Genomic DNA, 26,747 nt, shown 5'->3' on the forward strand with positions numbered 1-26,747 from the left:
CGAGGGGGAACGTTGTGAGTTGCTGCGGACACCGCAACTCTACGGTTATACCCGATACTAAGTCAGTATAACTCTCCTCCGGCAGACGCCGCTAATATTAAACGACACGACAAAGAGTGCGTGCGAGAGAGACAGAAAATCAGTCTGAGCGTGACGTCGGGCGCTGCGTAGCCACTGCAAATTGATTTCTTGCTTTTGGCTACAAAAATGATCCGATCTGATCCAGATTCAGCAATCTGATAGATATGGTCATTATCTATGATTCTGCGTTTTTAGTTTTCTCGAATGTGCAATATTGTGGATGCAACAGATTTTCGTTTTTTGTGGGGGCGGAAGGGGGTGGGGCGAAATTCTGAGATATACGTTTTCTAGTGAGATCTAACAGAAGTGCGGATACCAAATTTGGTTACTCTAGCCTTAATAGTCTCTGAGATTTGTGGATGCCTCAGATTTTCGTCCTTTGCGGGGGCGGAAGGGGGTGTGGCGAAATTTTGACACAAAATGGTCAAGGTCCGATATCACAGGAGTGTGGATACCAAATTTGGTTGCTCTGGCTTTTATAGGTTCTGAGATCCTTGAACTCATATTTTGCAATTGACAAAACCGACCATGAAACCTGTGTGTTAGAGAGAGACAGAGCGAGAAAGAATGAAATTGTTTTCTTGATTCTGGCTATAATCATTATCTGGTTCAGATTTCGCACTGTAAAAGATATGGTCATCCTCACCGATTCTGCGTTTTTGGTTTTATCGTATCTTTAAAAATGTGGATGCCACAGATTTTCGTCCTTTGTGGGGGCGGAAGTGGGCGGGGCGAAGTTTTGAAATATTTTTGTAGCAGTGACATATCACAGAAGTCTGGATCCAAAACATCGTTGCTCTAGCTCTTATAGTCTTTGAGCACTAGGCGCTGAAGGGGACGGACGGACGGACGGACGGACGGACGGACGGACGGACGGACAGACAGACAGGGCTCAATCGACTCGGCTATTGATGCTGATCAAAAATATATATACTTTATGGGGTCGGAAACGATTCCTTCTGGACGTTACACACATCCACTTTTACCACAAATCTAATATACCCCAATACTCATTTTGAGTATCGGGTATAATAAAAATAATAAATATGTGGATGCATTTCTCATAGACGGTTGCGGTCATATTGGTCATCAGCTCGTTATCGTTATAATATATAGATACTCGTATAGGTTGTATAAAAGGTGTACTGCATGTGCTGTGTATCTCGATTTTGTATTTGTAGTTGTAATTTTATGCGTGGGTCGGTGTATATGTTTGTTGTTGGGTTGAGTGTTGGGAGTGAGTGGGAGTGTGCTGTTTACTTCGAAAATCTTTAGAAATAGGTATAAAATCTACTGTGTTTGTTGTTGAATTTCAATCTTCTCGACTGTCATGTCCGGATTCATGGCCGTCGCTTCCTGCAAAACAAAAGTACGTCATTAGATATCCAGTACACTTCCAGTATGTATTCCGCATAATACTCACTTGTATTGCCTCTGCCAAAGCTTTGTCATGATCGATTGGATCTCCGTCGGATTGAATGGTGATCTTCTGTTCCACACGGGTCTCAACAATCCCATCGCGTTCGGTTTTGTACTGTGAAGGAAGGATGTGATGATGTGAGTCATTAACCATCTGGAACATCTGATCAGCGTGTTCTGTGGAAGATGCCTCAACCTGAACCCATTCGAAAAAGGGACTGATGCATGGAATATAGTACAGTGGAGCGCGTACGAGCACAGGAAATTGGTTGTAGAGGGATTCGAGTAAAAGAGCCTACCTCTGAATACTTACGCACTCAGCGAATGGGGTTAGTGTACTTACGGTAATGGTTTCCACAGTGCGGGTTTTACTGCTCACGGTCTGGGTAGAGATGATTTCGCCGTGTCCCGAGTATCCGGGTGTGTCCTCGCCAAGCACCACCCGGGTGCTCTCCACATGGGGGCCAGTGGTTGTGGTCGCGAAGCTCGAGTAAAGCGGAGATTTCTGTCGAGAGAATCGAGTCAATTCCAGAGATTAGAAACGAACATGCACGCCATACACCTTAGCCTATGATTTTTAAGATAGTAGGGGGTGGGAGGGGATGCAAAACAAACCTGGTTGTCTGTGCTCACCACACTAGAACCATCATATGGTCCATCGATGGGCGTGCCCGAATCGCCCGAGCTGGTCGAGGAAACGCTGTCCCGTCTTTGATACTAAGTTACGCAAAACAGTCACAACAGCGAGGCAAATACAAATCAGGAAAGGAACATCAAATCAATTCATGCAAAACGAAAAGTGCAGTCATGCGATCTTGGAGCCAATGATCGGTCTTACCTGGTCGCCGCTGGTTACCGTCGCCGTCGTCTTCACCTCCTGAGTGACGACGAGCTGTTGCTGCTTGGTGGGGTCGTGCGTGCGTGTGGTGGCGACGGTCTTCTCCTCCAGCTGCTCGGTCTTGGCGTTTTTGCCCAGATCCTCGTGCGTGGTGGCTGGGCGGGTGGTGACAGCGGTGGCCGTGACATAAGCGCCGCTCAGATCGGTTGGTGTTGCATCAGCCTACGGTAGTTGCGTGGATGATGGTAAGGTTAGTGCGTACAATTCAACAATATTAAACAGCAACAGCAGCAGGAACAACAACAACAACAGTAAATAGCAAATAAAGAAAGTTCATGCAAACTTAAATGTAGGCGTACGAAATTATTAGAAGCGTTAGAATAAAGGCGACAATGAAATACAGAGGGAGAGAGGAAGAGTATATCCCTTGCTAACCTTGTGTTCCTGTGTCGAGAAGGTCACTTCGCCTGTGCCCAGGTTTCGGACCTCCTCCTCCACATTGTGTGTGACGCCGTCGTTGTTCTTTGTCAGCACCTGTTTCGTTGTCGTCTTCACTACGGTGGGCGTGCTCACTGGCTTCCCCAGCTTGGAGCTGGCGCCCGCCTGGCTTGGACTGCTTATCACAATGTCCTTGACCGTATCGCTGCCATATTGCTGGGTCATGTCGTCCTCCGAGCTGCCCTCGGAGTCACGGCGCAGTGCCCCCTTGCCAATGTGTTTGACGCCATCGAAGAACTGCTGCCGGGTGATGGGCACCGTCTCTGTGGTGGTCTGCACTTGCGCCTGCTTGCCAAAGTGGGACGGATCGATCTGAGCGTAGTTGAGGATCAGTTTTCCCGTGACCGGGTCTGTTACGGCTGTGGCCGGGTCGATGTCTCCCGTGTTGGGGTCTATGTCGCCGTACTCGCTCTTTATGCGACCCGTCACGGGGTCAATTTCGCCGGTAAGGGTCATCGTATGTGTCACAGTGGTGCGGGCTCCGGCGAATCGGGGATCGTTGGGGTCGACCTGCACAATTTCACCAGTAACCGGGTCAATCATATTATAAACGTAAACGGTTTTGTTGAAGAACTTAAGAACACGCCCGGAGACGGGATCGATCTCGCAGGTCTCTGGGTCGATCTCCTCTGGGCGACCGCGCTCATCGGTCTTGGAAATGAGCAGGATGCGAACGATGACGATCTTTCCCGTCTTGGGGTCTACGCGAGCCAGCTTCGTGTACACCTCGCCAGACTCTGGATCCACCTGAGTGGCGGCGTACAACGGTTCACCCGTGGCCTTGTCCACCTCGCCGGTGGCAGTGTAAATCTTTCCAGAAGTGGGCTCGATCTTGATCGTGTTGGGGTCTAGCTTGGTCTGTTTCTTGATCTCGTTGGTCTTGGGGTCCAGGTAGCCGTAGATGGTGATGACGTAGCCCGTCTTCGGGTCGACGCTGCTGGAAATGTATTGCTGCTCCTTGGTGCTGGGATCGCTGGCACCCGTGGGCACCCAGATCTGGTTCGACTTGGGATCCACAATGATGTCTTTGTCCTTGGCGGCGCTGACCTGGGCAATGGGAGCCTTGGTTGCGGGGTCTACGCGCTGCTGCACGATCCTCAGCGAGATTATCCTGGCATAGTCCTTGTCAGGCTTGTTGTTCTTGGGGTTGATCTGGTTCTTCAGCACAATCTGGCCGGTGGCAGGCTCGATCTTAATGTCACGCGTCACTGTCTTACCCGACTTCGGGTCGTTGAAGGTGATCGTGTGCTTGACCAGATCGATCTGGCCGTACTTCGTATCGATCTTGCCAGCCTTCGGGTCAAACTGACCGCCGGAAGTCTCCACCTGAGCGGTCTTGGCATCTATAATGTTCTTCTTCGAGTCGAACTTGCCGGCCAGCGAGGTGACTTCCACTATCGGGTCAATTTGCTGGCCCACTTCGATCAAGCGGCCTTGGCTGGGATCAATCTTGTTGGTCTTAGGATCGATGACACCCAGAATGGTGATCTGGCCAGTGCCTGGATCGACCTTGACGTTCTTGCTCACCACGATCTTTCCGGACTTGGGATCGATGGCCTTCAGTTCTCCCGTGCGGGTATTAATCTCTCCGTACTTGGTATCCAGCAGGCCAGTGTCCAAATTCAGGACTCCCAGAGAACGCTCAACCTCCCCATTGACGGTATCGATCTTGCCGGTGGCGGGATCAATGCGGCTGGTGATCACCGTTAACTCCACCACCGGATTGTCTTGCGGGGTTATGCACACAATCTGGCCAAGCGTGTCATCCAGGCGTCCCGTCTTTGGATCTGCTACTCCGGAAACCAAGTTCAGGTTGCCCGTTTTAATGTCCACATCGCCCTGGAACAGCTCCTTCTTTCCCGTCATAGTGTTGAGGGCCTCCAAGGTGCCCTTCTTTGGGTCAATCACACCATACTTGGTATCGATACGTCCAGTAGCTGGATCCAGGACCCCTGTCGAGTGTTCAATCGTTCCGTTTTCGGCATCAATGCGTTTTGTAGCTGGATCATACTTCGAGGTAATGACCATTATCTTCACGCGCTTCTTCTTAGGCTTAGCAGCGGCTGCAGCACCTGCTCCTGCTCCGGCAACCACACCAGGACCAGTTTTTGTGGGCGAGCCAGGCTTCTTAGCACCTCCAGCACCAGCAGATCCTGCAGCACCAGTCGCACCAGCATCACCCAAGCCCACGTAGCCAGGCTCCTTGTTGTAGCGCTGAGGCTCAAGGAAATCTGATTTCGGATCAGATATGGGCTTATAGCTGCCCGGTGCCCCGTACGAATAGCCCTGAGGACCCTTGGTTGGGGAATAGGAGCGCTTCTGGGCATCGCTCAGGGATACAGCGGCGGCATCCACAGCACTGCCCTGGAGCTTTGCCCTGGTGGTGGGCGAAAGATTGCCGTCTTGCAGGAGCTTGGCCCTGGACTTGGGCGACAGTTGTCCGCGGTTCAGCTTGTCCTGGGTGCGGGGTGACAGCTGTCCAGCTTTGAGCTTCTCGGCCGTCTCCTTCAGGGCATTCTCGTTGCCCGGAGCATAGTTGAAGGCCAAGCCAATCTTCTTTTGCTGTGACGTTGGCGACAGCTGCTCTTGACCATCGGCACCAAGGTTCTTGGCATTGGGATCCTGGTCGTAGCGGAAGCCGCCCGGTGTGTAGGATTTGCGTGTGGGGCTAGTGTTGCCGTCGGTACCCACAGCGTACTCATAGGGACGTGTGACGCCGGGAGTCGCCGAACCGCGATTCTTGGCGGCATTTTTGTTGGCCTCATCCTGCTCCTGCTCGCCGAGACCCGAAGTAACTACCAGACCAAGTCGACCCACTTCTTTGTCCTTGTCCTTTCCGGACTTGTTCTTGCCATCCTTCGATGGTGAACCGCTCTTGCTCTTGCGACCCGAGGAGAATATGCCAACGCCCTGGTCGCATGTGAAGGCCCCAAATGGCGACAAATCAAAAGTTTCAAACATAAAACGAAAGATAAATTGGAGGGGAGAAAACAAAATTAAATTCGTACACAACGTAAATAATAATAAGGATAACTTAAGATCGATTCGGATTATCTACAAACTATCGGAACGGAACTTACGGGTAAAACTTAAGTGAGGTGATTGGGGTATGGTTGGGGTGGAATGGGATGGGATATGTACACAAGGTCGAGCGCATTCAGTGCGAGTCTATCCCTTAGCTTACGAGTTACAGGACTTAATATATAATCATCGGATGTATACTTACACGTCTGCCGGACTTGTCGGACTTGTTGGAGTCGTTCAGCTCGTCATTGCCTAAACAAATGCAGAAGAATGAGACTTAATTTATGTTCCATCTCAAAGATACTCACCATTGACTCCCGACCCTGCAGCGGCAGCGGCAGCAGCAGCTGCGGCTGCCTTGGCCGCCTTCTCTGTCCTCTTCTTCTCATCCAGATCTCTCTTCTCCTTCTCCTTGCGTTCCTTCTCTTCCTTCTCCTTGAGCTTCTTCTCTTGGAGCTTGGCCTCCTTCTCTTCGTCCTGCGGGAAGTGAGAAATAAGTTAGAAAACATTCCAAACCGTGGACGCAATAGACGGAATAGACGAATTTTCGGGAGAAAAGGCAACATGCTGTGCAATATAAGGGCGGGGGCTTGCTACACAAAAATAAATGAAGAAGATTATATACAAGCGTGGAAATTGCTATGGGGATGTGAGGACTTGCTTATGCACTACTTGCTCAATGATTGTTTTGTGTAGACTAAGGACTACAATTGACGGTACAGTTAGGAGGTTTTTTTTTGTTTGTACAGAAATTACCATCTCAAGATCAAGGAACTGCGCATTCAGTGGTTACCGGGATTTGGGAAAGTCGTTTATGAAATCAAAACAAAAAAAATAAATTAATATGTTCACAAGATTGATAAAATATAATAATATATAACAATATATAGATATAGAGAGAGATATATGCAAGTGGTAAGCCCTGAACGGAACAAATAAACCTCGGGGGAGTCTTCAAATAAAATCCTTTCATACTCAAGCTCACAACATTCGATAAGCAGAGAGTTCAAAGCCGAAAAGAAGTAAATTAGGAGAAATCGAGGGAAGTAATCGTTCTGATACGGTTTAGGTAGAAAAGTGTTCACGTTAACCTGAACTTGGGGCGACAGTTCGATCTCGGCGGAGCCTGCGTCGGCCGCCTCGATGCGGGGCTCGTAGTCACCCTCGAGGGAGCTCTGCGAGGATGCCGAACCTGTGCCGGTGCTCGATTGGCGTATTAACTGGTTAGTTTTTGGGAGATGTACGATTCGGGGTTTTAGTATGGAGTGGTAGGGCGAGTCAGTTCAGGCCACAAAGGGGGCAGGCAGAATTACGAGAACATCATTATCATTATCATTATCGTTATCGTTATCATTATCATGGATGGTGGGTCACCAGAGACGAAGACCAAGACGAAGATGTACACCATGTTGTTGTATCGGTATTTAGTGGTTGTAAGTGCGTGTGCGTGTGTTTGTTTGGTTTGGTTTGTGAGTGAGTTAGTAACAAACCGAGAAGAAAGTACAAAAAATATTTTGTTAAGTCCGAAAATCGTTAAATATGGTCATCTCATCTCAAGCTAAGGTCAAGCTAGGCAAGTGCCAGCCGGAATCCTCAGTCAGCAGCGTCAGTTACCTTGTCCTTCTTGTTCTTTATTGGACTGCGGCTGTGCGCGTCCGCATCATTTCCTCGGTCCGCCCGGTCTCCTCTATGGTCCAGGGTGCTGCTCTTCCGAGCCACCTTTTCCTTCTCGGCCATGGCGAGCGCTAAATGGGAATGGAAAGAGAGACATCAGAACTGTGATATATGAAGCTAGGTAAGTCCTACCGTCCATGCTGCGCGACGTGAGGCGCGCCCCCGATAGGGTTCGGTCAAACTTGGGCGCCGTACGGTCCACGGGCGTGGCCGTGGTCTCGTATTGGGTGCGTCCCTTGTAGCGGTACTTCGACCCGAACCTGGGGAACATGGTGGACTTATTGTCCGGCTCTGGCGTCATCAGGCGGAAGAAGGTGTGATGCTCCACACAGGACTTCCACAGCTTTTTGGCGGCCCGATGGTTGGCAAGCTTAAAACCAATGGTCGATTCGTACTGCTCGAATTGCCCCGGTCGTATCTTGATGTAGAAGTGGTGACGCTTGTACGAGATCTTCAAGATCTTGGGCCAAGCGAAGCGGTTGATGCGCAGTCTGCAAGGGAAAGAGACGACGCATTATTGAATTGTTGGGCTTTAGTTTGCGAGGCTCTCACTTGTCTCGGTAGACTAGCAAACCGGAGGCACAGACGCCCAGCATAATGTCCACTCCCTCGGAGTCCTTGGCCGGGTGTAGGTCCACGCCGTACATGGCCAGCTTCTTGGCGTTTTCCAGGTAATGCAACTCAGCATCAGCAGGCGATTGGCCCCTGAAAGAGTAGGATTTGTTAAGTGATGCCCAGCACCAGCTTTGAATGCGTTTCACTCACTTGTGGGTCTTGTGCAAGTCCATGACTTTTTCCTCGAGCTCCGGCGTTTGATTGGGAGCAATTTTGAAGTCTTTCAGATAGGCGCGAGTGGGCATATCCTTGGCATCGTAGTCGCCCATCTCCGACTGGACCAGATAAGAGCCGAGCAGAGCGTGGGTGACAAAGGTGCATGGCAGCCTGCCCTCCAGGATGTCGTTGCGCACCTGCAGGCACAGGTGGTAGCGCGTGATGTCTTCCTGCAGCTGCGACGGCTCCGGGGGATAGAACTTCACGGCAAACGACAGGGGCCACGGGTCTGTGCGAAAGAACTTCGCCACGGGCTTCTCCAAGTCCAGCCAAGTGCGCAGGTCTGTGGGCGTCTCATAGGTCAGACCGAAGTAATCCTTCTCAATGATGTTCAGGCCGGCACAGATGGAGTTCACCAAGTCGCGACCCTTGGCCTTCCGCTATGTGTGTGTGTGATTGATTGCCATTGCGATAAGTCGTGCTTGCAGGAATATGTATATATACTTACATCAATGGTCACGTCCAGAATGGACCCATCGAGGAGGGTAACGCGGGCTAGAGCGGCCTTTGAGAACGTCGACGAGTTGCTCTTCGGCTTGCTCTTGGTCGGCGTTTCTGGCTCAGCGGGCGCGGACGGTTTAATTTCCGCTGGCATCTTTCTCTTCTGGGGGGCTACGCCAGCAGCTTGGAGGACGCTGCAAGCAAGGGAAAACTTTAGTTGGTGCAACAGTCGATGCCCCTGGCTCCCAGCACAAGGGGACGGCCGGATGTGCCCACTCCTTCTGGTCGTGTGTGTGTGTGTGCGCCCTCGCTCATTAGGCGTCTGCAGCTAGAGCGTTAAACATGCCATAAAGTTGCTCAATTTGCCTGGCGCCAGTTCGTAAACAAAATGGGGCACAGACCAGCAAGGAAGCTACCAGCTAGCAGGGGTTTCAACCCTCTGAGACAGCCAGCGCTGGTGCCGTGGCGTCTATGATGTCATGCGAAGACATGTCGCTGGCGGGGCTCTAGTCGGTACTTACTTGAAGCTGGCTCAGTAGTTTCTCTGCAACAGCTCCCAGTGATTTAGCGCTTTGTCGGGGAGCTGAAAAGATGGGGAAGTCGAGAAAAGGCCCATTAAATGCAGAATTGCAATGGTTAAAGTTTAACTAGCGAAAGCCACAGCCGCATGCCATTCCGTCTAACAAGTGCAGACTGAAACGAGTCGCGTACTCGTAAAGCTTTCGAGCCAGGCCATAAACAGCACATCAGTCGGCACTCGCAGATCTATGGCTGAAGATTCCCAGATCCTAATTAGTGCTGGTATATGCCTGAAGCGAGGCCCGAGCGGACTTTCAGCGGAAGTCCTTTGCAAAAGCTGAAAATCAAATGATCTTTTCAAGCTCACGTTTCTTGAAGTTCAGCAATGACAAACGTTGGATACAATCGAATACGATTATGTCTGCGTGTATGTGGGTGTATGTGTGTGTTTTGTGTTATATAAGCCGACAAGTCGGGGCTGCGTCATGTTCTACTTCTTATCCCATTCCGTTCCTATTCGCATTCACCCGATCCCGTTCCCGTTTCGTTTGCGGTTTACGTTTAGCGGGACTTGAAATTGTGAAACGTCGCTATCGGTGTGCTCTCTCCGAGCTCTGGGCTGGCCCCACCCATAGAAGCCTCTTGAAGCCTTCAATCAACGCTGATTGAGGCATTAGCTAACGGGAAAGGAATGAAAGTCAATTGGCAGAAGATGCACCGACCGATTGCACTGCGAGTTCAATTTAGTGTTTAATTGATTTCGAATGGGGTATACCACGATGCAAAAGAGTGGGGGTACGGCACGAGTATTCACTGAGAGAAAAAGAGCTAGCTGAACCAGTTTTGCAGAGTTTTATTGATGGACCAGACTTACAGGCACAGCTGCGGAGAACAACTATTTCCAGCGATCAAAATTTACAGTATAAACGCAAAAACAAAGTCTCAAAGAACATCGCAACACAATTTCAATTTCGGACAACGGACAGCAGGGACAGCACGGACGGGGGGCGACATCACGACCCCAAAGAGAATAAACTCTGGTGGCGTCATCGTGCGTTCAAAATTATACGAAAACTCACAAAAAAATATGTACATACATATGTTGAACAGCAGACCCAGAACCAGAAAAGCAGACAAACATCTAATTTATTCTATTTTATTTATTTTTTTTCCTCTGTATATCACGAGGAGCATGTGTATGTGTATGTAAGTGTGTCTGTTTGGCTCTATATAGCATTATTTCGGCGGTTCTGTGCTGGGCTGTGTGTTTATTCCCATAGTTGAAGGTTGCGCATACGCAATGTTGACATCATCGAGAGAAGGTTGCAATTGTTGGATTGCTGTTACTGGTACTCGTAATTGCAATTCGCTTGGATTGGCTTCGATTCGATGGAGAGCGTTAGCGAGATGTGACTGAGGGCACACTTGAGTGATCATCGCCGACCGGTGAATCAGCCTCATTATGCACGAGCATGTTCCTTATGTTCGTATCGCATTAACGATGACATCATCATCGTCGCAGCGTCAGAATATGCCATGAAATCGAGAGCTATTTCTAGAGTATATTGAAATATTTGCAAGAGGTGCCGACACCCAAAAAACAGAAGAGAACAGCATTCGCTTCAATTAAAGGGGGTCGAGGTGAAATCCATCAAGTACGACAGCCAGAAGCTGGCTCTGGGCGAGTGTCTAATCATGACGGCGATGCTGTAGTCGGGGTGGACGGACAAACAATGCGGCACGTATGCGCTGTGCATACACATGTAGAAGAATATTTCTGTATACATATTATGAATGTAACAAAGTTCCATCCACATACAATGAACAGCTCAACAAAAGATTCCCCTAGCCCTCGCCCTCGCCCTAGCCCTCGCCCTCGCCGGTCATCCCAATTGAGACTGCCACTCTCGAGTGCTTCTGGGCGTAGTCTGCTTCTGCTGCGTCTGATCCTCCTTAATTAAGTTTCATTTAATACAACTTAAATCAAATTCAATTTGCATTGGGTCTGTGCAAGCAAACGCTTGCCGAAGGGGGGAGAGTATGAATGACGGATAGCTGGTGTATCTCTAGTTGTTACTCATTTCATTTCATTCACTTCTCACACTCCACTCGACAGTCTGTCATCATATTATGTCACCTGGCGGTGCCGTCATGACAGTTTGCAGGGTATGCGGAGCACTCCTCGGACCCCTGCCCGGATTCTGAATGAACTTTCGCTTTAAGCCCATTAGCATTAAGCTTTTCCTCGGCGGTAAAATGCACAAAACTGGTCGGACTTGCCAATTTTGCAAACTCAACGAACCGTTGCCAATAAATTGTGTCTAAAATGTGCTGCTATTCAAAGTGCCTTCTTGACAGGCTAGTGCTCAACATCCGTCCGTCCATAAACATGGCCCCGCCTCCGCGAGCAGAGATCTATGGGAGTTTGGGAGTTATTTCTGGACTCCCGCAACACTGAAAGTTCCACTGGAGTTCACGGGGTCTCTCTGGTTATACCCGATACTCAAAATAAGTATTGGGGTATATTACATTTGTGGTAAAAGTGGATGTATGTAACGTCCAGAAGGAATCGTTTCCGACCCCATAAAGTATATATATTCTTGATCAGCATCAATAGCCGAGTCGATTGAGCCCTGTCTGTCTGTCCGTCCGTCCGTCCGTCCGTCTGTCCGTCTGTCCGTCCCCTTCAGCGCCTAGTGCTCAAAGACTATAAGAGCTAGAGCAACGATGTTTTGGATCCAGACTTCTGTGATATGTCACTGCTACAAAAATATTTCAAAACTTTGCCCCGCCCACTTCCGCCCCCACAAAGGACGAAAATCTGTGGCATCCACATTTTTAAAGATACGATAAAACCAAAAACGCAAAATCGTAGAGGATGACTATATCTTCTAGAGTGTAAAATCTCAACCAGATCGTATAATTATTATAGCCAGAATCAAGAAAACAATTTCATTCTTTCTCGCTCTGTCTCTCTCTAACACACAGGTTTCATGGTCGGCTTTGCCAATTGCAAAATATGAGTTCAAGGATCTCAGAACCTATAAGAGCCAGAGCAACCAAATTTGGTATCCACACTCCTGTGATATCGGACCTTGACCGTTTCGTGTCCAAATTTCGCCACACTCCCTTCCGCCCCCGCAAAGGACGAAAATCTGGGGCATCCACAAATCTCAGAGACTATTAAGGCTAGAGTAACCAAATTCGGTATCCGCACTTCTGTTAGATCTCACTATAAAACGTATATCTCAGAATTTCGCCCCACCCCCTTCCGCCCCCACAAAGAACGAAAATCTGTTGCATCCACAATATTGCACATTCGAGAAAACTAAAAACGCAGAATCATAGATAATGACCATATCTATCAGATTGCTGAATCTGGATCAGATCGGATCATTTTTGTAGCCAAAAGCAAGAAATCAATTTGCAGTGGCCACGCAGCGCCCGACGTCACGCTCAGACTGATTTTCTGTGTCTCTCGCACGCATTCTTTGTCGTGTCGTTCAATATTAGCGGCGTCTGCCGGAGGAGAGCCATACTGACTTAGTATCGGGTATAACTGTAGAGTTGCGGTATCCGCAGTAACTCACAACGTTCCCCCTCGTTTTGAGTTTTGGGTATAAAAAACGAGCTACGAAGCAAGTAGAAAATGATCATAAAATCAGAGCATACTCGTAGTGAGTGACAGAAAGAGGGAGAGAGAGAGGGGAGAAGGAGAGAGAGAGCGCTAGCTAACGACTTGGCAGCACGAAAACATGGCCAAACAACAAAAGTCGGAATCAGAGACAAGTCAGAGAGTGGAATGGAATGAAAAACCTGAATTCGTTGGCGGAGAGGCAACAAGGTGTGTCTGGGAGCGTTAGAAGCTCCCCAGAGAGCGTTCTCCAGAGAGAGAGAGAGAGAGCAGCTCGAAGAGAGGCGAAGAGCAAGCCTGGCTTTGAGAATTGAATTGCATTGTAAACTGATGTTTTAGGCCATTGGCCAGAGTGGCAAGATCGCATCGATGGGGAGATGCCCACGAGTCCGAAAGTGTAATCGAAATATAGGATGATTCTCTCGTATTCTTAGCTCACTCTACCAACCCCCCTTTATCCCTTCGCTCTGCCAATGGAACCAATCTAATCTGTCAACAAACTCAATCAGACGGAAGGCAGCTTTTCCAGCTCGCTTCCAGCTACTCTGCCTCCTTCCGTGCGCCCCCCCATCATTTTGCATTCTATTTTTATACCCGATACTCAAAATGATTATTGGGGTATATTAGATTTGTGGTAAAAGTGGATGTGTGTAACGTCCAGAAGGAATCGTTTCCGACCCCATAAAGTATATATATTCTTGATCAGCATCAATAGCCGGAGTCGATTGAGCCCTGTCTGTCTGTCCGTCTGTCCGTCCGTCCGTCCGTCCGTCCGTCCGTCCGTCCGTCCGTCCGTCTGTCCGTCCCCTTCAGCGCCTAGTGCTCAAAGACTATAAGAGCTAGAGCAACGATGTTTTGGATCCAGACTTCTGTGATATGTCACTGCTACAAAAATATTTCAAAACTTCGCCCCGCCCACTTCCGCCCCCACAAAGGACGAAAATCTGTGACATCACCACAATATTGCACATTCGAGAAAACTAAAAACGCATAATCATAGATAATGACCATATCTATCAGATTGCTGAATCTGGATCAGATCGGATCATTTTTGTAGCCAAAAGCAAGAAATCAATTTGCAGTGGCTACGCAGCGCCCGACGTCACGCTCAGACTGATTTTCTGTCTCTCTCGCGGGTAGCCTTTGTCGTGTCGTTTAATATTAGCGGCGTCTGCCGGAGGAGAGCCTTACTGACTAAGTATCGGGTATAAATGTAGAGTTGCGGTCTCCGCAGCAACTCACAACGTTCCCCCTCGTTTTTGTTGTACAGTTATTAGCATTAAGTTGCTGGCACTCTCCTCACCTCAGTGCCAGTCCCAGGCCCAGCTGCAGGTCTAGCGCTCGTTTGCTTTGCTCGGCTGCTTTATCTGTTTGTCTGCTGTGCAGCCAATTTCTTGGCTTGCAACCGGTTTATAATGCAAGCTCCACTTCGCTCTCTCGCTTCTCTCTGTCTGGCTTCCACTTATGTACATATGTACATTGCATGAAGAAGTCTTTATGTTAATGTCTACAACTATTTGGGTCAAAGCCCAGAGCTCTCCAGCCCCTTTCGCGGTCGCTGCCACGTAAACACGTGCCACGTATTGGTCTTGGTCTTCGATGACGCATGGCTGAGGAGGCAGGGGCCCAGTCACCTGCCATTCATAAGTCATAACTACATACACGCATGGCCTTTGTTTTGGTGCCTATCTTATCAGCCGCATTCTAGCCGTGTTCCCATAGTTGTACGGTACGGCTAAAGGCTTTGCAGTTTTCCTGCTATGCTAGGCCTTCGATATCGAAATGCCAATGCGAAAACCGGCTCAATGGCTGATAAGCAGTTGAAAACCTGCCCGACGGCGCGCCGATCGATTCCCATGGCCCCAGGCGATCTATTTTGGTCCCAGTAACGTCGACATGGTAGCCCCTATAAAGCGACAGACGTGGGACAAATGGAACACGCAGTTGGATGGGATATATCCACCCTGTGAAATAAGTCGCATTCCAAAATTACAAACGCCTCTATGTATAGATACGCACACGGGCGGCACAAATTGCTTTCAGATACATTTGTATCTGATCGGTGTTGTGGAACGTTTCCTTGACTACCACTGTTCAATTGGAACCCTCCCCTGTTGCAATGCCTCTGGCTGGCGGCACAGCAAATGGCAAAATGCGAAGGAACTGAGGAAAACACAAAATTCGGTAAAGGAAAAGTGAAGTAAGGCGAGACAACAGTAACAGCAACAGCAACAATGTGGGACGAATACACGCGTACAGTGGACAAAACAAGAAATAGAAAGAATACCGTGCCAAAAGATACACGGAAAGCTTGATAGCTCACAGATGCAGTTGCAGATACAAGTACAAGCGTTACAACTACAACTATGGCCAAAAAACATCTCTCTCCCTCTCTTTGGCTCTGTCGGAGAGCGGCTCTCTCAGCCCGTGTATGTGTCTGTGAGTGAGTGGCTATGAAGTCATTCTGGCCCAAGTGTATATGTGTGTGTCGGAAACATAAAATGAGACCGAAACGCAGATGGAGACCGAAAGCCACAGAAAACTCCCGACCACAGCCCAAAAAAAAAAATCTAAGCAGCCCACCAAAAGGCGCGATTCTGGTGGAACTTTCAGATACTCACCAAGAAGTCGTCGCTCTAGAATCCTTTTGATAATCCACGGGAAGGATACGTAGATGAAGATACTCTGTGGCTGTGGTTTTAGCTGTTTTTTCTTGTTTTCACTTTCACCAACTGCTTTTCCCGATTCCCGTTCTCAATTCGATTCGATTCCTACTGCACTCACACAAGCTTATGCAAATAACCAAATTCTTGGACACTTTTTTCTTTTGAACGCGAAAAAAGATAATTTGTTGTTGTCGTTGAATACCTGTTGAAATTTTACGTGAGTTTGAGTGAGTAATAGAGACTAGAGTGAAAGAGAGGGACAGAGAGAGAGAGCGATAGAAAGGGGGAGCGAGGGTGGGATTATAGGCGTGGGCGAGTGGGAGAACTAGAAAACTGCACGGAAAGTGGTAGCTTCCAATTTATTTTTAAACACACTGGCGAATTGCGCGCTTTTCTATTCGCAATGGGGATCTTGGGATCGGATCGCAGATGCTTCTCGGCCAAGTGCTGGCAACCCGAAACGTACCGTCTTTAATAATATTCGAGTACGCCCAAACCCAACCGTTGGGATTCGCAGTTGAAAAAATATTGGGAGAGCAAAAGAATGAGATACTTCACTGAAACGCAAAACTGAGCATGGCTCTCTCTTGGTTAGTTTCTCACGGTCTTCTTTGAGGGTGGTTCGCTAGCCCATGGTAAATTCTTTCAGAAGGTACGGTGTTAGGTGCATTCGAACGCATGGTAAATGGTATAACTAAATTAGGCGGTCAATTATATTAATTCCAGTGCGTTTTTTTTTCGCTTTAAAACAATTGTACGATTTAGCTGATTGGATTTACAAGTTTGAATTTTATTACGCCTTTCTATTTTCTACATTTAATTAATGTATGCACTTTTAACCTTTATCCTCATCGCTTGCGGTAGAGGCAAGGCTTTAGAGAGAATGGCTTTAGCTTGACCGCCTTGTCCACATGCCGCATCTTCTTGAAGTGGAAGAAGTAGAAGTAGTTGACGGCCACATCTTTCTTGACGAGATCGAAACCGCAAGCGCCGACGCTAGGAACAAAGTCTCGGGCATCCTCAAAGCGCGACTGAATCTCCGCAATGTAGAGGCTTCCATGGAGCTTGAGCACACGGTTTGCCTCCAAGAAAAAGTCGTTCAAGTTGGTACCCATGAGCGAGAGGCAATAGACAGCCACGTCCAGGCATTGTGGTTCCAGCGGTGTGTTCGCAATGTTGCACGCTATGATGTCGCCTCGAGATGCCACCAAGTCCATAGAGAACACCTTGTTGGGCAAGGACTGGGCCAGCTTGCCATCTCCACAGCCAAAGTCGCCAATGATTGTCGTCTTGGGCAGTCGTTTAACAGTCTTGATGATGCGATTTAGCGGATTCGCTGGCCACTTTTCCATTTGTTGTCGGTAGCCGGCATGGTAGGCATCGAATGCGGAGGCATTTGAGCGAAACATGGCCTCCGCCTTGTGGCTGTTCATTGTGTAGAGTTGTTCGTTGATGTATCGGAAGCGTCCGCCCAGGAGCTTGTTGGCCAGCGAAGGTGCCGCCTCAGCGGTTGCCGGCGTCACTTCCATTGCCTCCAGTGCAGCCTGCGCCAGCTCCGGCTTCAGTCCCAGTTGTTTCTTGCCACCTTTCATTGTTTGAACTGGAGGACGCTGCTTTTCCACACGACCAGATCGCACTTTGTGCATGGCCCGCATTTCGTCATCAGCCTCATCGTCGGACGAGGTGTCTGCTGGCGGAGCCAAGGGTCCTCCACCAGGTCTGTAGCGAAATCCGCCAGTAGCCGTGGCAGTCTCCGCCTCAGCTGCCGCCTTTGACTTCTTCTTCTTGGGTTTTTTTTTCTTCGACTTCTTTGTAGCACCAATTCCGTTTCCTGCCGAGGTCATCGGCATAAAGTCAATTATTTCGGCTCCATCTTCCCAGGGAGGAACTTCAAACGGCATCTTGAACAGAATTTTGTAAACAAATGTGTGGAACACGCGAGACCGAAACTAAATGGGCTAGTGCGTTTGGCAAGTGAGTGAGACCAAACGCATTGGTGAGAAATACCATAGCGCGTTTTAGCGGGCGCCAAATTCAAAACTGAGCAGTACAGTGTTTTTTCAAATACTTTTTATTTTTGCACTAAGCTAGAGTTCAACAATTTTGTGTTTCTGTTTTCTTTTTTTGTATTAGTTTATAATTTTCGGTTTTACGCTTTGTCATAAGAACTAAATAACTTAAGATCTAGAGAATATTTTTACAACTGAAGACTTAATGTGCTGTTCGGAAAGATTTCTTTTTTGATTTCGTATAGCCTAAAACCGTGACTACGACAATCAGTTTAACACACAATACAGATAGGGGCCGTTTCAGCCATTTAGTTTATGTGTTCAATTTGCATGTAATTTCTGTGTGTTATTAGTTTAGAAAAGTCTTACTTTCTATTTTTGTTTCCCAACAAACCGTATCTGCTTTGCATTCCTAAATACTCGTCATTCATTCATACCCTTCTCACGATGTGCAACAGATCGCATCGAATCCTACCAATTTCGTTATTGAGCCAATTCAAAAGCAGATTTAACCACCTAAAAACATTGCGGTTTACAATTGCTAAAGACTATGTAATATTTAGTTTCTAATTGCCTTAGTGGATCTCGTAATGTATGTATGTATGTATATATAATTGTGTGTGTATAAATATGTATAATTGGATTCTGTTGCTTTCGCCCGCAGCTGACTATTTATAAACGTATTTATTGGCTTTGTGAAGCGTGTACACAAATCTCTAACATAACTATTGATTACCGTAGGGTAGGTCATTAAAGTTAGTTGTATAAATTAAAGCATTTCTTTGTAATACAAAAATAGAACTACAGACGCAGACTGTGAGACTTACGAGTATCTATTGTATGTATTGTATGTATATATAACGAGTGTATCGGCAAAGTATAGCGCAATGAATTGGGATTAAGACTCTTTTGTGTATTGGTTGTGTGGGATCTCTTGCGTATGGATTCTGCCTCTACGTGCGATAAAATTGCGCTAAGTAGCTATCGAACTCTCGACATGTAAGTGTATGTAAGTGGCTCTATCATCTATCATCTATCGTCTATCATATACCATCCATCTATTATCAGTAATCCAATTCTTAGTTCTACGAGTAATTAAATTACAGTTATTAGTTGACGACGACGACAACGGCACCTGCTTGCCATTAAAACGTATTGTGTAGCGTATTATATTAAAAATATAACAAGTGGATTACGCGGGCGCCTAGTAACTGGCCTCGTGGCCGGCCAAAATGTACAGATCGTGTCCCTCCTCACTGCCCAGGGAGCCAGTTCTAAGCAGCTGACTCTCCAAGGCAACAACCCTGCAAAAAAAAGAGAATATCAAATGTGATACCAACTGAATGGATCATGGACCGTGCTTACTTGTCGCTGCCCAGCAGCCGGTAGGTGCGACTCATGTCCTTGATCTCCTGCGTCACCTCACCATTGCGCAGCGACTTCCCCTGCATGCCGTGCTTGTGGAATGCCAAAACGCTGTCTGGTAAGCAAACTGGAATGAGAATGGTCGAGTGTGGCGGTAACTGATGGAAGGTGGAGGCGCAGCGGTGGGTGTGCCATCTCTTACCAATACTGTCAACGTTAAAGTCAAAGTTAAGCTGCGATACCATCTTCTTGTGCTGCTTGGGGTTGCCTTGGAGCGTGACCACCTGCATCACATTGCCATAGCAGACGAGAATGGCGTCCTTCTCCACCTGGTGCACACGCACCACCTTCAGGAGGTCGCGTCGCGGCACCATCGTGGCCATGGCGTCATACTCCAGGTCCTCCGAGTGGAACCAGCTGGCACCTGCAAGACAAATCCCGTTTAGACCTCCTTTGCCCATGCCCTCTGCCGAAGCAGCTTCCACAACGCAACTGTTCATGTTGATCAGCTCCAGCTTGAGGCAGCCGTTCATCGCCTTGCGCACTCCCGTGCACACAATGGGGTACTCCAGCTCCGGCGTGATGATCATCTCGAAGACGGGCGTGTGTCCGTTCTGAACGCAGCCGTGACCTCCGCCCAGGATGCTGATGGCCGGCCACTCGCACTGCTTCAACAGCATGAACTTGTTCAGCGGATCGTACCACTGCATCAGGAAGATGCCGCTGGGCGTCGCCCCGCACAGATACTTGTATCCGTTGTAGGGGTTCCTTGTTACGCAGCACTGGGTGCAGCCCTTTGTGTCTGGCACCTTGGTGGTGAGGGCGAACTTCCTGGGCACCAGCCGCTCGGGGATCTTGTTCATGTGCAGCGAGAATCGAACCGTCTGCTTGGAATGCAGAGCCACCAGATCGTGCCTGTACAGCTGGCAGGACTTGCCTGCAAATAGCGATGGAATCGTTAGCGATAGCCGACGAAATATGTGCCAAGCCAAGCCAAGCGGACACCTACCAGACAGACTCATTAGGACGTCCTTGATCACATATAGCCAGGTGGTGCGGCGCGGGAACAGCTGGTCGATGGCCGCGTCGTGGAGCTCGTTCATATTCAGGTTGTAGATGCCCTCCTCGGCGCCGATCAGCAGGTGCTGATCCCGCGTCTCTGGATGGATCCACGAGGCGGTACAGTGCACTCGCAGGGGGCAGCCATTGAATATTTTCGAGAAGCAGGCGCCCATATGCACCTTGGGTGTGGGCGGCAGTCCGTTGGAGATGGGCCTGGGCGGCGTGTGGCGACGCTTGTGCGAACGCTTTGGCGGCACAGGAGGTGTATTGTTCAGCAGATCTGGTTGCGCCTCCTTCTCCACTGCAATGGGATGGTTTGGAATTAGTGCTGGACTCCTCTGGAGATTACCTTGTCTACTCACCTTCTTCGTCGTCCTGGGTGCCACCATCGCTGAGGCTGCGTGTCCGCGAAGACTTTCCCATGTCATTGAGCAGACCGATCAACTGATCTATGGAGCTATGCCGCCGCGGCGAGTCTTCCAGCCCGTTCTAGAGGAGAGTTTGGGGGTGGTTAATGGGAGTTCCCATTGGGGTTTTACGTCGCCTGGTTCTCTCTCTCTTACCTGGTTGCTCTCGTGCCGGTAATCACAGTTGGTGCCCGCTGAGGAGCCCGCCGCTCCACAGCCGGGTGTCTCTCCAGAGCTGCTCCTTAGCAGATTCTGGTAGAGATGCGAGGAGCTGCTGGCCGCCGCCGCTGCTCCGAGGCTGGCCGTGGGGCAGCTGGAATGCATGAAGCCGTCGCCGATCGATTGTGTCACAGGCGAGGGTGTGGCATCGGCCTCGACGCCGTTGGTGGCACCAACACCGCAGCTGCCGCCGGCGACGCCGCCGCCTCCACCTCCGCCGCTGCCGCCAACTGCATCGCCGCTGGAATTATCGAGGAGTAGTAGGCGGTTATAAAACGAAGCTGATGACTCGGAGGACGATATGCTGGATGAGATCAACCCGTGGCCATGGCCCTGGCCCTGACCGTGCCCATGCCCGTTCGCGTTCACGTTCGGATTCGCAGACGCCGGCGAGGGGGCAGAATGGGCGGTCTGAGACGCCTGCGCAGCCGCAGCGGAGCGATAATTGCTGCTGTGCCTCAGGTAATGCGCGGCAGAGGCGGAGCACCCAGAGCCGGACCCAGTAACCGTGCCCGGGCCCGTGCCCGCTCCCGAACCTGAACCTGGGACGACGGCGGCAGCAGCCGAGGTCGTTGGAGCAGCGTTATTCATGGCAATGTCAACATCCACCAGGCCGTCGTCGTCCCCATCGCCAATGCTCGTGGTGCGGAGATTGGAGAATCCCAGGCCCAGGCCCATGCCCATTCCCACGCCCATGCCCAGGCCCAGGCCCAGATAGGAGCTCAGATCCGGCATCGAGGTCAGCGAGGCGGAGGAGCTGATGGGGGTCGAGTTGCAATTGGGATTGTGGGCCGCCGAGGTGGCCAAGGCGCTGCTGGTGCTGGACGATGTCAAAGCGGTGGTCGATTGCAGCTGATGGAGATGCTGATGCTGTGGATGCTGATGTGCTTGCTGTGGTTGTAGCTGTGGCTGTGGCTGTGGCTGTGAATGCTGCTGCTGTTGCTGCTGCTGCAGTTGATGGTAATGATGATGGTGGGTGTGGGGCTGCTGGTGATGATTGCCTCCTCCGACTCCGACTGCGACTCCGCCTCCATATTGGGCACTGCCACCGCCTCCGCTGCTGCTACCGTTTGCCTCGCTTCCACCTCCGCCTCCTCCTGCTACTCCTCCTCCACATCTTCCTACGCCAACTATCCCGTTGTGGGAGGAGCAGCTGCACTCGGGGCCGATGGAATCTTTCAATCCCGTGTCGTGCAATGGCAGAGTGGCTCTGCAGAGCAGGATCGCGACACGGCAGACACAGCAGACACGCGGAGAGACGTCAAGAGAGAGAGAGAGAGAATGCGGGATAGAGAGAGCATGGGCGAGAGAGAGAGAGAGAGAGAGAAAAGAATGCCAGTGTTTCAGCAATCAGCAATCTGATATATATGATCATTATCTATGATTCTGCGTTTTTAGTTTTCTCGTATCCTCAATATTGTGGATGCAACAGATTTTCGTCCTTTGTGGGGGCGGAAGGGAGTGGGGCGAAATTTTGAGATATACGTTTTATAGTGAGATCTAACAGGAGTGCGGATACCAAATTTGGTTACTCTAGCCTTAATAGTCTCTGAGATTTGTGAATATCCCCAGATTTTCATCCTTTGCGGGGGCGGAAGGGGGTGTGGCGAAATTTTGAAACAAACTCGTCTCGGTCCGATATATTAGGAGTGTGGATACCAAATTTGGTTGCTCTAGCTTTTATAGTCTCTGAGATCTAGGCGATAATGTTTTACTCTAAGCAAAGCCGGCTATGCTACGTGTGTGTTAGAGAGAGACAGGGCGAGAAAAAATGAAATTGTTTTCTTGGTTCTGGCTAGAAGATATAGTCATCTTCTACGATTCTGCGTTTTTAGTTTTCTCGTATCGTCGAAATTGTGGATGCCACAGATTTTCGCCCTTTGTGGGGGCGGAAGTGGTCGGGGCAAAGTTTTGAAATATTCTTGTAGCAGTGACATATCACAGAAGTCTGGATCCAAAACATCGTTGCTCTCGCTCTTATAGTCTTTGAGCACTAGGCGCTGAAGGGGACGGACAGACGGACAGACAGACATGGCTCAATCGACTCGGCTATTGATGCTGATCAAGAATATATATACTTTATGGGGTCGGAAACGATTCCTTTTGGACGTTACACACATCCACTTTTACCACAAATCTAATATACCCCAATTCTCATTTTGAGTATCGGGTATAAAAAACAAAATGCGAACAATTTTGCCCCAAAACGAGAACGAGACGAGAACAAACACGCCCCAAAAAACAAACAGGAGGCAGGGCCTCAATTTACTGGAAAATCTCAGCAGCTGCTTGCAGGCGCCAGGGGGGGGGGGGGGGGGGGGGGGGGGGGGGGGGCTTGGAGATTGGGGAATCGTCAGGAAATGACCGGAGGAATCCCATTTTCCGAATTAGTAACATAATTGCAATTTGTTTTTGCCCATCCGCCAGGCTCCATCTTCAATCGCAGTATGGATGTGCCTCTACTTGTGGCATGTGGCATATTTTAGTGCAGAGCCCCAGGAGCAAGTCCTGGGACGGATGTCAGCAGCAAAGTTACGCTCTCGACAAGTCCCTGGGAACACTCGTTCGAACTAGGCCTGACGGCCACTGGGATGTCCAGAAATACTCGCAATAATAATAACAATAAAACCAATGCGACGCCCATTTGCACACACATCAAAAAAATAAACAATAAGCACGGGAAAAGGGTGTGCGCACAGACTCGTGACTCGGGACTCGGGACAAAGGACAAATCGAGCGCATTTAATGGAGGACCGGATCGGGGCATAAATTTCGCCCAAAATATAAACCAATTTCTGTATAAATTAGTTGAGAATTGCCTTCTGGTGGCCCGGAATATAATTGAGCCATCGATGAGTCCGGCCCACGGTGCGTATGCTCAACATTTCGTTCTCCCTCTCCGGATTGTGCATCTGCCTCGTTCTCTATCGCTAGACAAAGGCAAAAGTTTAGGCGGAATAAGAGGCACGAACAAAGCCCCGACGAAACAAAGGCCCTCCCCAAAAGAAGTGTAGTAAACAAAGAGAAGGAATGCCACGAGAACCACAAGAACTCACTCATGGAGGAGGCAAAACAGAACAGAACAGAACAGAACAGAGCCCAGCCGAACAGCAGCCGTAACTTAATATGGTTTAAATGGATGAAGGCCGAACAAAAAGCGTAATGAAAATGTTGCTATTTCTGGGACAGGACAGGACAGCCTGACAGGACGGGACGATACGGTACGGTAGTTCGTAATAAACCAAAGCGGCCCACATGATGTTAGATAGTGCGCAAACTATCAGCTGTACTATCGGCTACACAAATCTTGTAGCAACCAGCCGCCGACAAGCATAAAACCAAAAACAAAGAAGAAGAGGGAAAAAACAAAACAAACAAAAAAGACAGAAAGGTGCATACTTCCAGGCGGAAATTATTTGTTCTGGTAAGGAGTAAGCGATACCTGCCTACATCTAGGCCAAAATTAGCTAGCACAAGTCTAGGTAGGGGAAAAGGCTGAAGGTCGCGGATCCGACTATTTTCCAACTCCCCCGCCTAGGCGGCGCCCCGGAAAAAAGGGGCTCTGGGGACCGAAAAAGGGGCGGTATATCCCCATCGACCAGAAGCCAAGGGAAACCTGTGGCCAGCGCGGGATCCCCTATCGCCTGACCTGTTAAATCAAGCGGCATGGAGGTAGGAAACCCCTTGGAAAAAGCGCAGCGATGGCAAGATCGCCCCCTCAGCCAAAAGCCACGCCATTGGCACAGCAGATGGCCGAATCGCTTAGCAGCCTACCACGGCACCAAAGTCCCTGGCGGACGCGGTACGCCAAATAGGGCTGATCTTGAAGGACCTCTCGACCCTGTTCACCGGCCAGAGGCACATCAACCAGCGGATGAGAGACAGCCTAACACAGCTGGTACACCTGCAGGAGATGGCAGCCGACCTCACCAGCCAAGATAATGGTAAGGTCCCCGAGCGCAAAGAGGCAGACACGCAGACGTCGCCAATAGCGGCAAGTAGGAACGGCAGAGGGCTCGGCACCCTGGAGAGGAGTCAAGCGACACCAAAACGTGCAAGGGAACCAACAGCAGTACAGAGGCAGACACCGCCTAAGAAGTTCAGGCCACGGGAGCGAGCGGACCGCGAACTTGAAACCCAACGGTCCCCAATTGGCAGCAGTTCGGTAGGAACCAGAAAAAAACAGACCACGAAAAAAAACGCGACCAGACGCTGTAGTGATAGCGAGCGTAGGAAACATCACTTACGCGGAATTATTCAAATCGGTGAAAGGAGATGCAACGCTGAGCCATGTGAGCGGTGATGTGGAAAGCATCAGGAAGACAGCTAAGGGAGATCTGCTGCTGCGCCTCAAAAAAGCCCCGAGTCACAGCGCGGAGGAGGCCAAATCGGCGGTCGGAAATGCACTGGGGGCCCAGGCAGTGGTACGGGCCCTGACCGAACAAACAAGGCTCGAGTTAATGGATCTAGACGAGATAACAACGAAGGCAGAGATATTGGAAGCATTGAAGCGTGCCACAGGGGTAACCGAAATCCCCGAGGACGCGGTAAGGTCCTTAAGAGCCACCAGAAGCGGGATGCAGATAGCCACCCTATCCCTCCATGCAGTCGCCGCCAACAAACTCGCTGCAATGGGGAAGATAAGGGTCGGCTGGGTAAACTGCCGTATCAAGCAAATGGTGGCGCCAAAACGATGCTACAAGTGTTTGGAGTTCGGGCACATCTCGGTAAACTGCACCGGAGAAAAGGACCACAGAGGAGCGTGCTTTAGATGTGGAGGCAGAGACCATGAGGCCAAGATTGCAGCAAGGACCCACACTGCATACTCTGCGCTCAAACGGGTAGCCCCACGGACCATGCCTCAGGAAGTTTTAAGTGTCCAGCGTACCGCGAGGCAGTTAGAAAACTCAAATGTTAAGGATCATCCAACTGAACCTTAACCATTGCAGGGTGGCCCAAGACCTTCTCACCCAATCCGTTACAGAGCTCAACACGGACCTGGCACTGCTGAGCGAGCCCTACAAGACCGTGAGATCCAACACGTGGGTCATGGATCAATCGGGGAAAGCGGCAATCTGGATGTGCGGCAAACCGGCACAGCACCTAGACGAAGTTAAAAGATCCAAAGGATACGTACGAGGGAGGCTGAAAGACCTATGGGTATACAGCTGTTACCTACCACCCAGCTGGTCACTCGAAGAGTTCAGCGACACAATCGACAACTTGGCAGATGACATCAGAGCACACTCGCCGTCGCTAGTAGCTGGGGACTTCAACGCCTGGGCAACGGAATGGGAGTCAGCAACAACGAATGCCAGGAGGCTTTTGCCTCCCTGGACATAGTCCTAAAAAACGCTGGTTCCAACCCAACATTCAGCAGAGCAGGTACCACATCCATCATAGACCTCACCTACATAAGTACTCGACTTGCAGCGAGCACGTTATGGCAGATCAGCGAACAGTACACCGCGAGCGACCACAACGCTATCTTCTGCAGTATCCAGACCAGAAGAGCCACCCAGATATCGCTACGAGGGGGCACTACAAAGAAAACACGCTGAACACACCAGCCTTCAGGGCAGCCCTAGCAGGACTAGCCGTCATGAGACAAGTCATGGGACAACTCGAAAGGGCGTGCAAAGCTAGCATGGAGCGCAGCAAACCATTTAAAGGCCATAGGCCGGTATTTTGGTGGAACCAGGCGATTGAGGAGGCCCGCCACGCAAGCATAGGCGCCCGAAGAGCATACCACTGATCCCGCGGAACAGCAGACTTTCAGGCTCTCAAGGAAATCTACACCCGAAGAAAGAAGGCACTGAAGAAGGAAATCAAAAATAGTAAAAAACGAAGTTTCCTAGATCTCTGTGACGAAGCCGAAAACGATATCTGGGGTAAGGCCTACAAGGTGGTCATGAAGAAGACCGGCGCATTCAAGCACGTGGCACCAACGGGAGCGGAAAAAATGGAGGCAATCGTCAAGCACCTATTCCCAGCGCAGGACACGCAGGTAGACAGGATCACGAGTACGGGACACCAAGTACCCCCAGTGACCCCGCATGA

At 49.8% G+C, this 26,747-nt stretch overlaps 3 protein-coding genes across 11 annotated transcripts in view; all 3 read right to left on the bottom strand.

The window, feature by feature from the left end:
- Positions 1–1,163: 1,163 nt before the first annotated feature.
- LOC117192817 (protein 4.1 homolog) lies at positions 1,164–16,182 on the bottom strand. Of its 6 annotated transcripts, none has more exons than XM_033397580.1 (17): positions 16,092–16,182; positions 15,581–15,827; positions 9,328–9,389; positions 8,814–9,000; positions 8,300–8,745; positions 8,087–8,239; positions 7,667–8,025; positions 7,475–7,605; positions 6,617–6,634; positions 6,169–6,337; positions 6,063–6,112; positions 2,774–5,746; positions 2,339–2,560; positions 2,116–2,217; positions 1,844–2,005; positions 1,505–1,615; positions 1,164–1,437 (listed from the first exon to the last, which is right to left on the bottom strand). In XM_033397580.1, the coding sequence occupies exons 4-17, from the start codon at positions 8,958–8,960 to the stop codon at positions 1,372–1,374; spliced, it is 5,109 nt and encodes a 1,702-aa protein (XP_033253471.1). In that variant the 5' UTR covers positions 8,961–9,000; positions 9,328–9,389; positions 15,581–15,827; positions 16,092–16,182; the 3' UTR covers positions 1,164–1,371. The 6 variants fall into 6 exon arrangements, with proteins under 6 accessions (XP_033253471.1, XP_033253469.1, XP_033253468.1 ...); XM_033397578.1 differs by lacking the exon at positions 6,617–6,634 and adding an exon at positions 6,952–7,080 and having other exon boundaries at positions 2,134–2,217; XM_033397577.1 differs by lacking the exon at positions 6,617–6,634 and adding an exon at positions 6,952–7,080.
- A 209-nt stretch (positions 16,183–16,391) lies between these two features.
- LOC117193748 (ribosomal RNA-processing protein 8-like) lies at positions 16,392–17,583 on the bottom strand. The gene has a single exon (XM_033398478.1). The coding sequence runs from the start codon at positions 17,524–17,526 to the stop codon at positions 16,474–16,476; it is 1,053 nt and encodes a 350-aa protein (XP_033254369.1). The 5' UTR covers positions 17,527–17,583; the 3' UTR covers positions 16,392–16,473.
- Positions 17,584–18,299: 716 nt separating this feature from the next.
- The window catches only part of LOC117185931 (mitogen-activated protein kinase kinase kinase kinase 5-like), a 120,833-nt gene continuing 112,385 nt past the window's right edge, over positions 18,300–26,747 (bottom strand). For 2 of the 4 annotated variants that reach the window (XM_033398474.1, XM_033398475.1), the window contains 7 exons: positions 20,625–21,897; positions 20,424–20,550; positions 20,009–20,362; positions 19,493–19,936; positions 19,202–19,423; positions 19,000–19,126; positions 18,300–18,938 (listed from right to left, as the gene is read on the bottom strand). In XM_033398474.1, the coding sequence (XP_033254365.1) occupies positions 18,839–18,938; positions 19,000–19,126; positions 19,202–19,423; positions 19,493–19,936; positions 20,009–20,362; positions 20,424–20,550; positions 20,625–21,897 (2,647 nt within the window). In that variant the 3' untranslated portion in view covers positions 18,300–18,838. The remainder of the gene's footprint in view (positions 18,939–18,999; positions 19,127–19,201; positions 19,424–19,492; positions 19,937–20,008; positions 20,363–20,423; positions 20,551–20,624; positions 21,898–26,747) is intronic. The other 2 variants (XM_033398477.1, XM_033398476.1) reach the window with 1 other exon arrangement.

This window comes from Drosophila miranda, assembly GCF_003369915.1.
Source record: "Drosophila miranda strain MSH22 chromosome Y unlocalized genomic scaffold, D.miranda_PacBio2.1 Contig_Y2_pilon, whole genome shotgun sequence".
NCBI lineage: Eukaryota > Metazoa > Arthropoda > Insecta > Diptera > Drosophilidae > Drosophila > Drosophila miranda.

Excerpts from the sequence above, each read along its gene's own strand:
- LOC117192817 (XM_033397577.1), bottom strand. The coding sequence starts at position 8,960 with ATGCCAGCGGAAATTAAACCGTCCGCGCCCGCTGAGCCAGAAACGCCG. Across the intron at positions 6,338-6,951 it reads AACTGTCGCCCCAAGTTCAG|GACGAAGAGAAGGAGGCCAA; the intron begins GTTAACGTGAAC and ends CACTTCCCGCAG. Across the intron at positions 2,561-2,773 it reads TCTCGACACAGGAACACAAG|GCTGATGCAACACCAACCGA; the intron begins GTTAGCAAGGGA and ends CAACTACCGTAG.
- LOC117193748 (XM_033398478.1), bottom strand. The coding sequence starts at position 17,526 with ATGCCGTTTGAAGTTCCTCCCTGGGAAGATGGAGCCGAAATAATTGAC.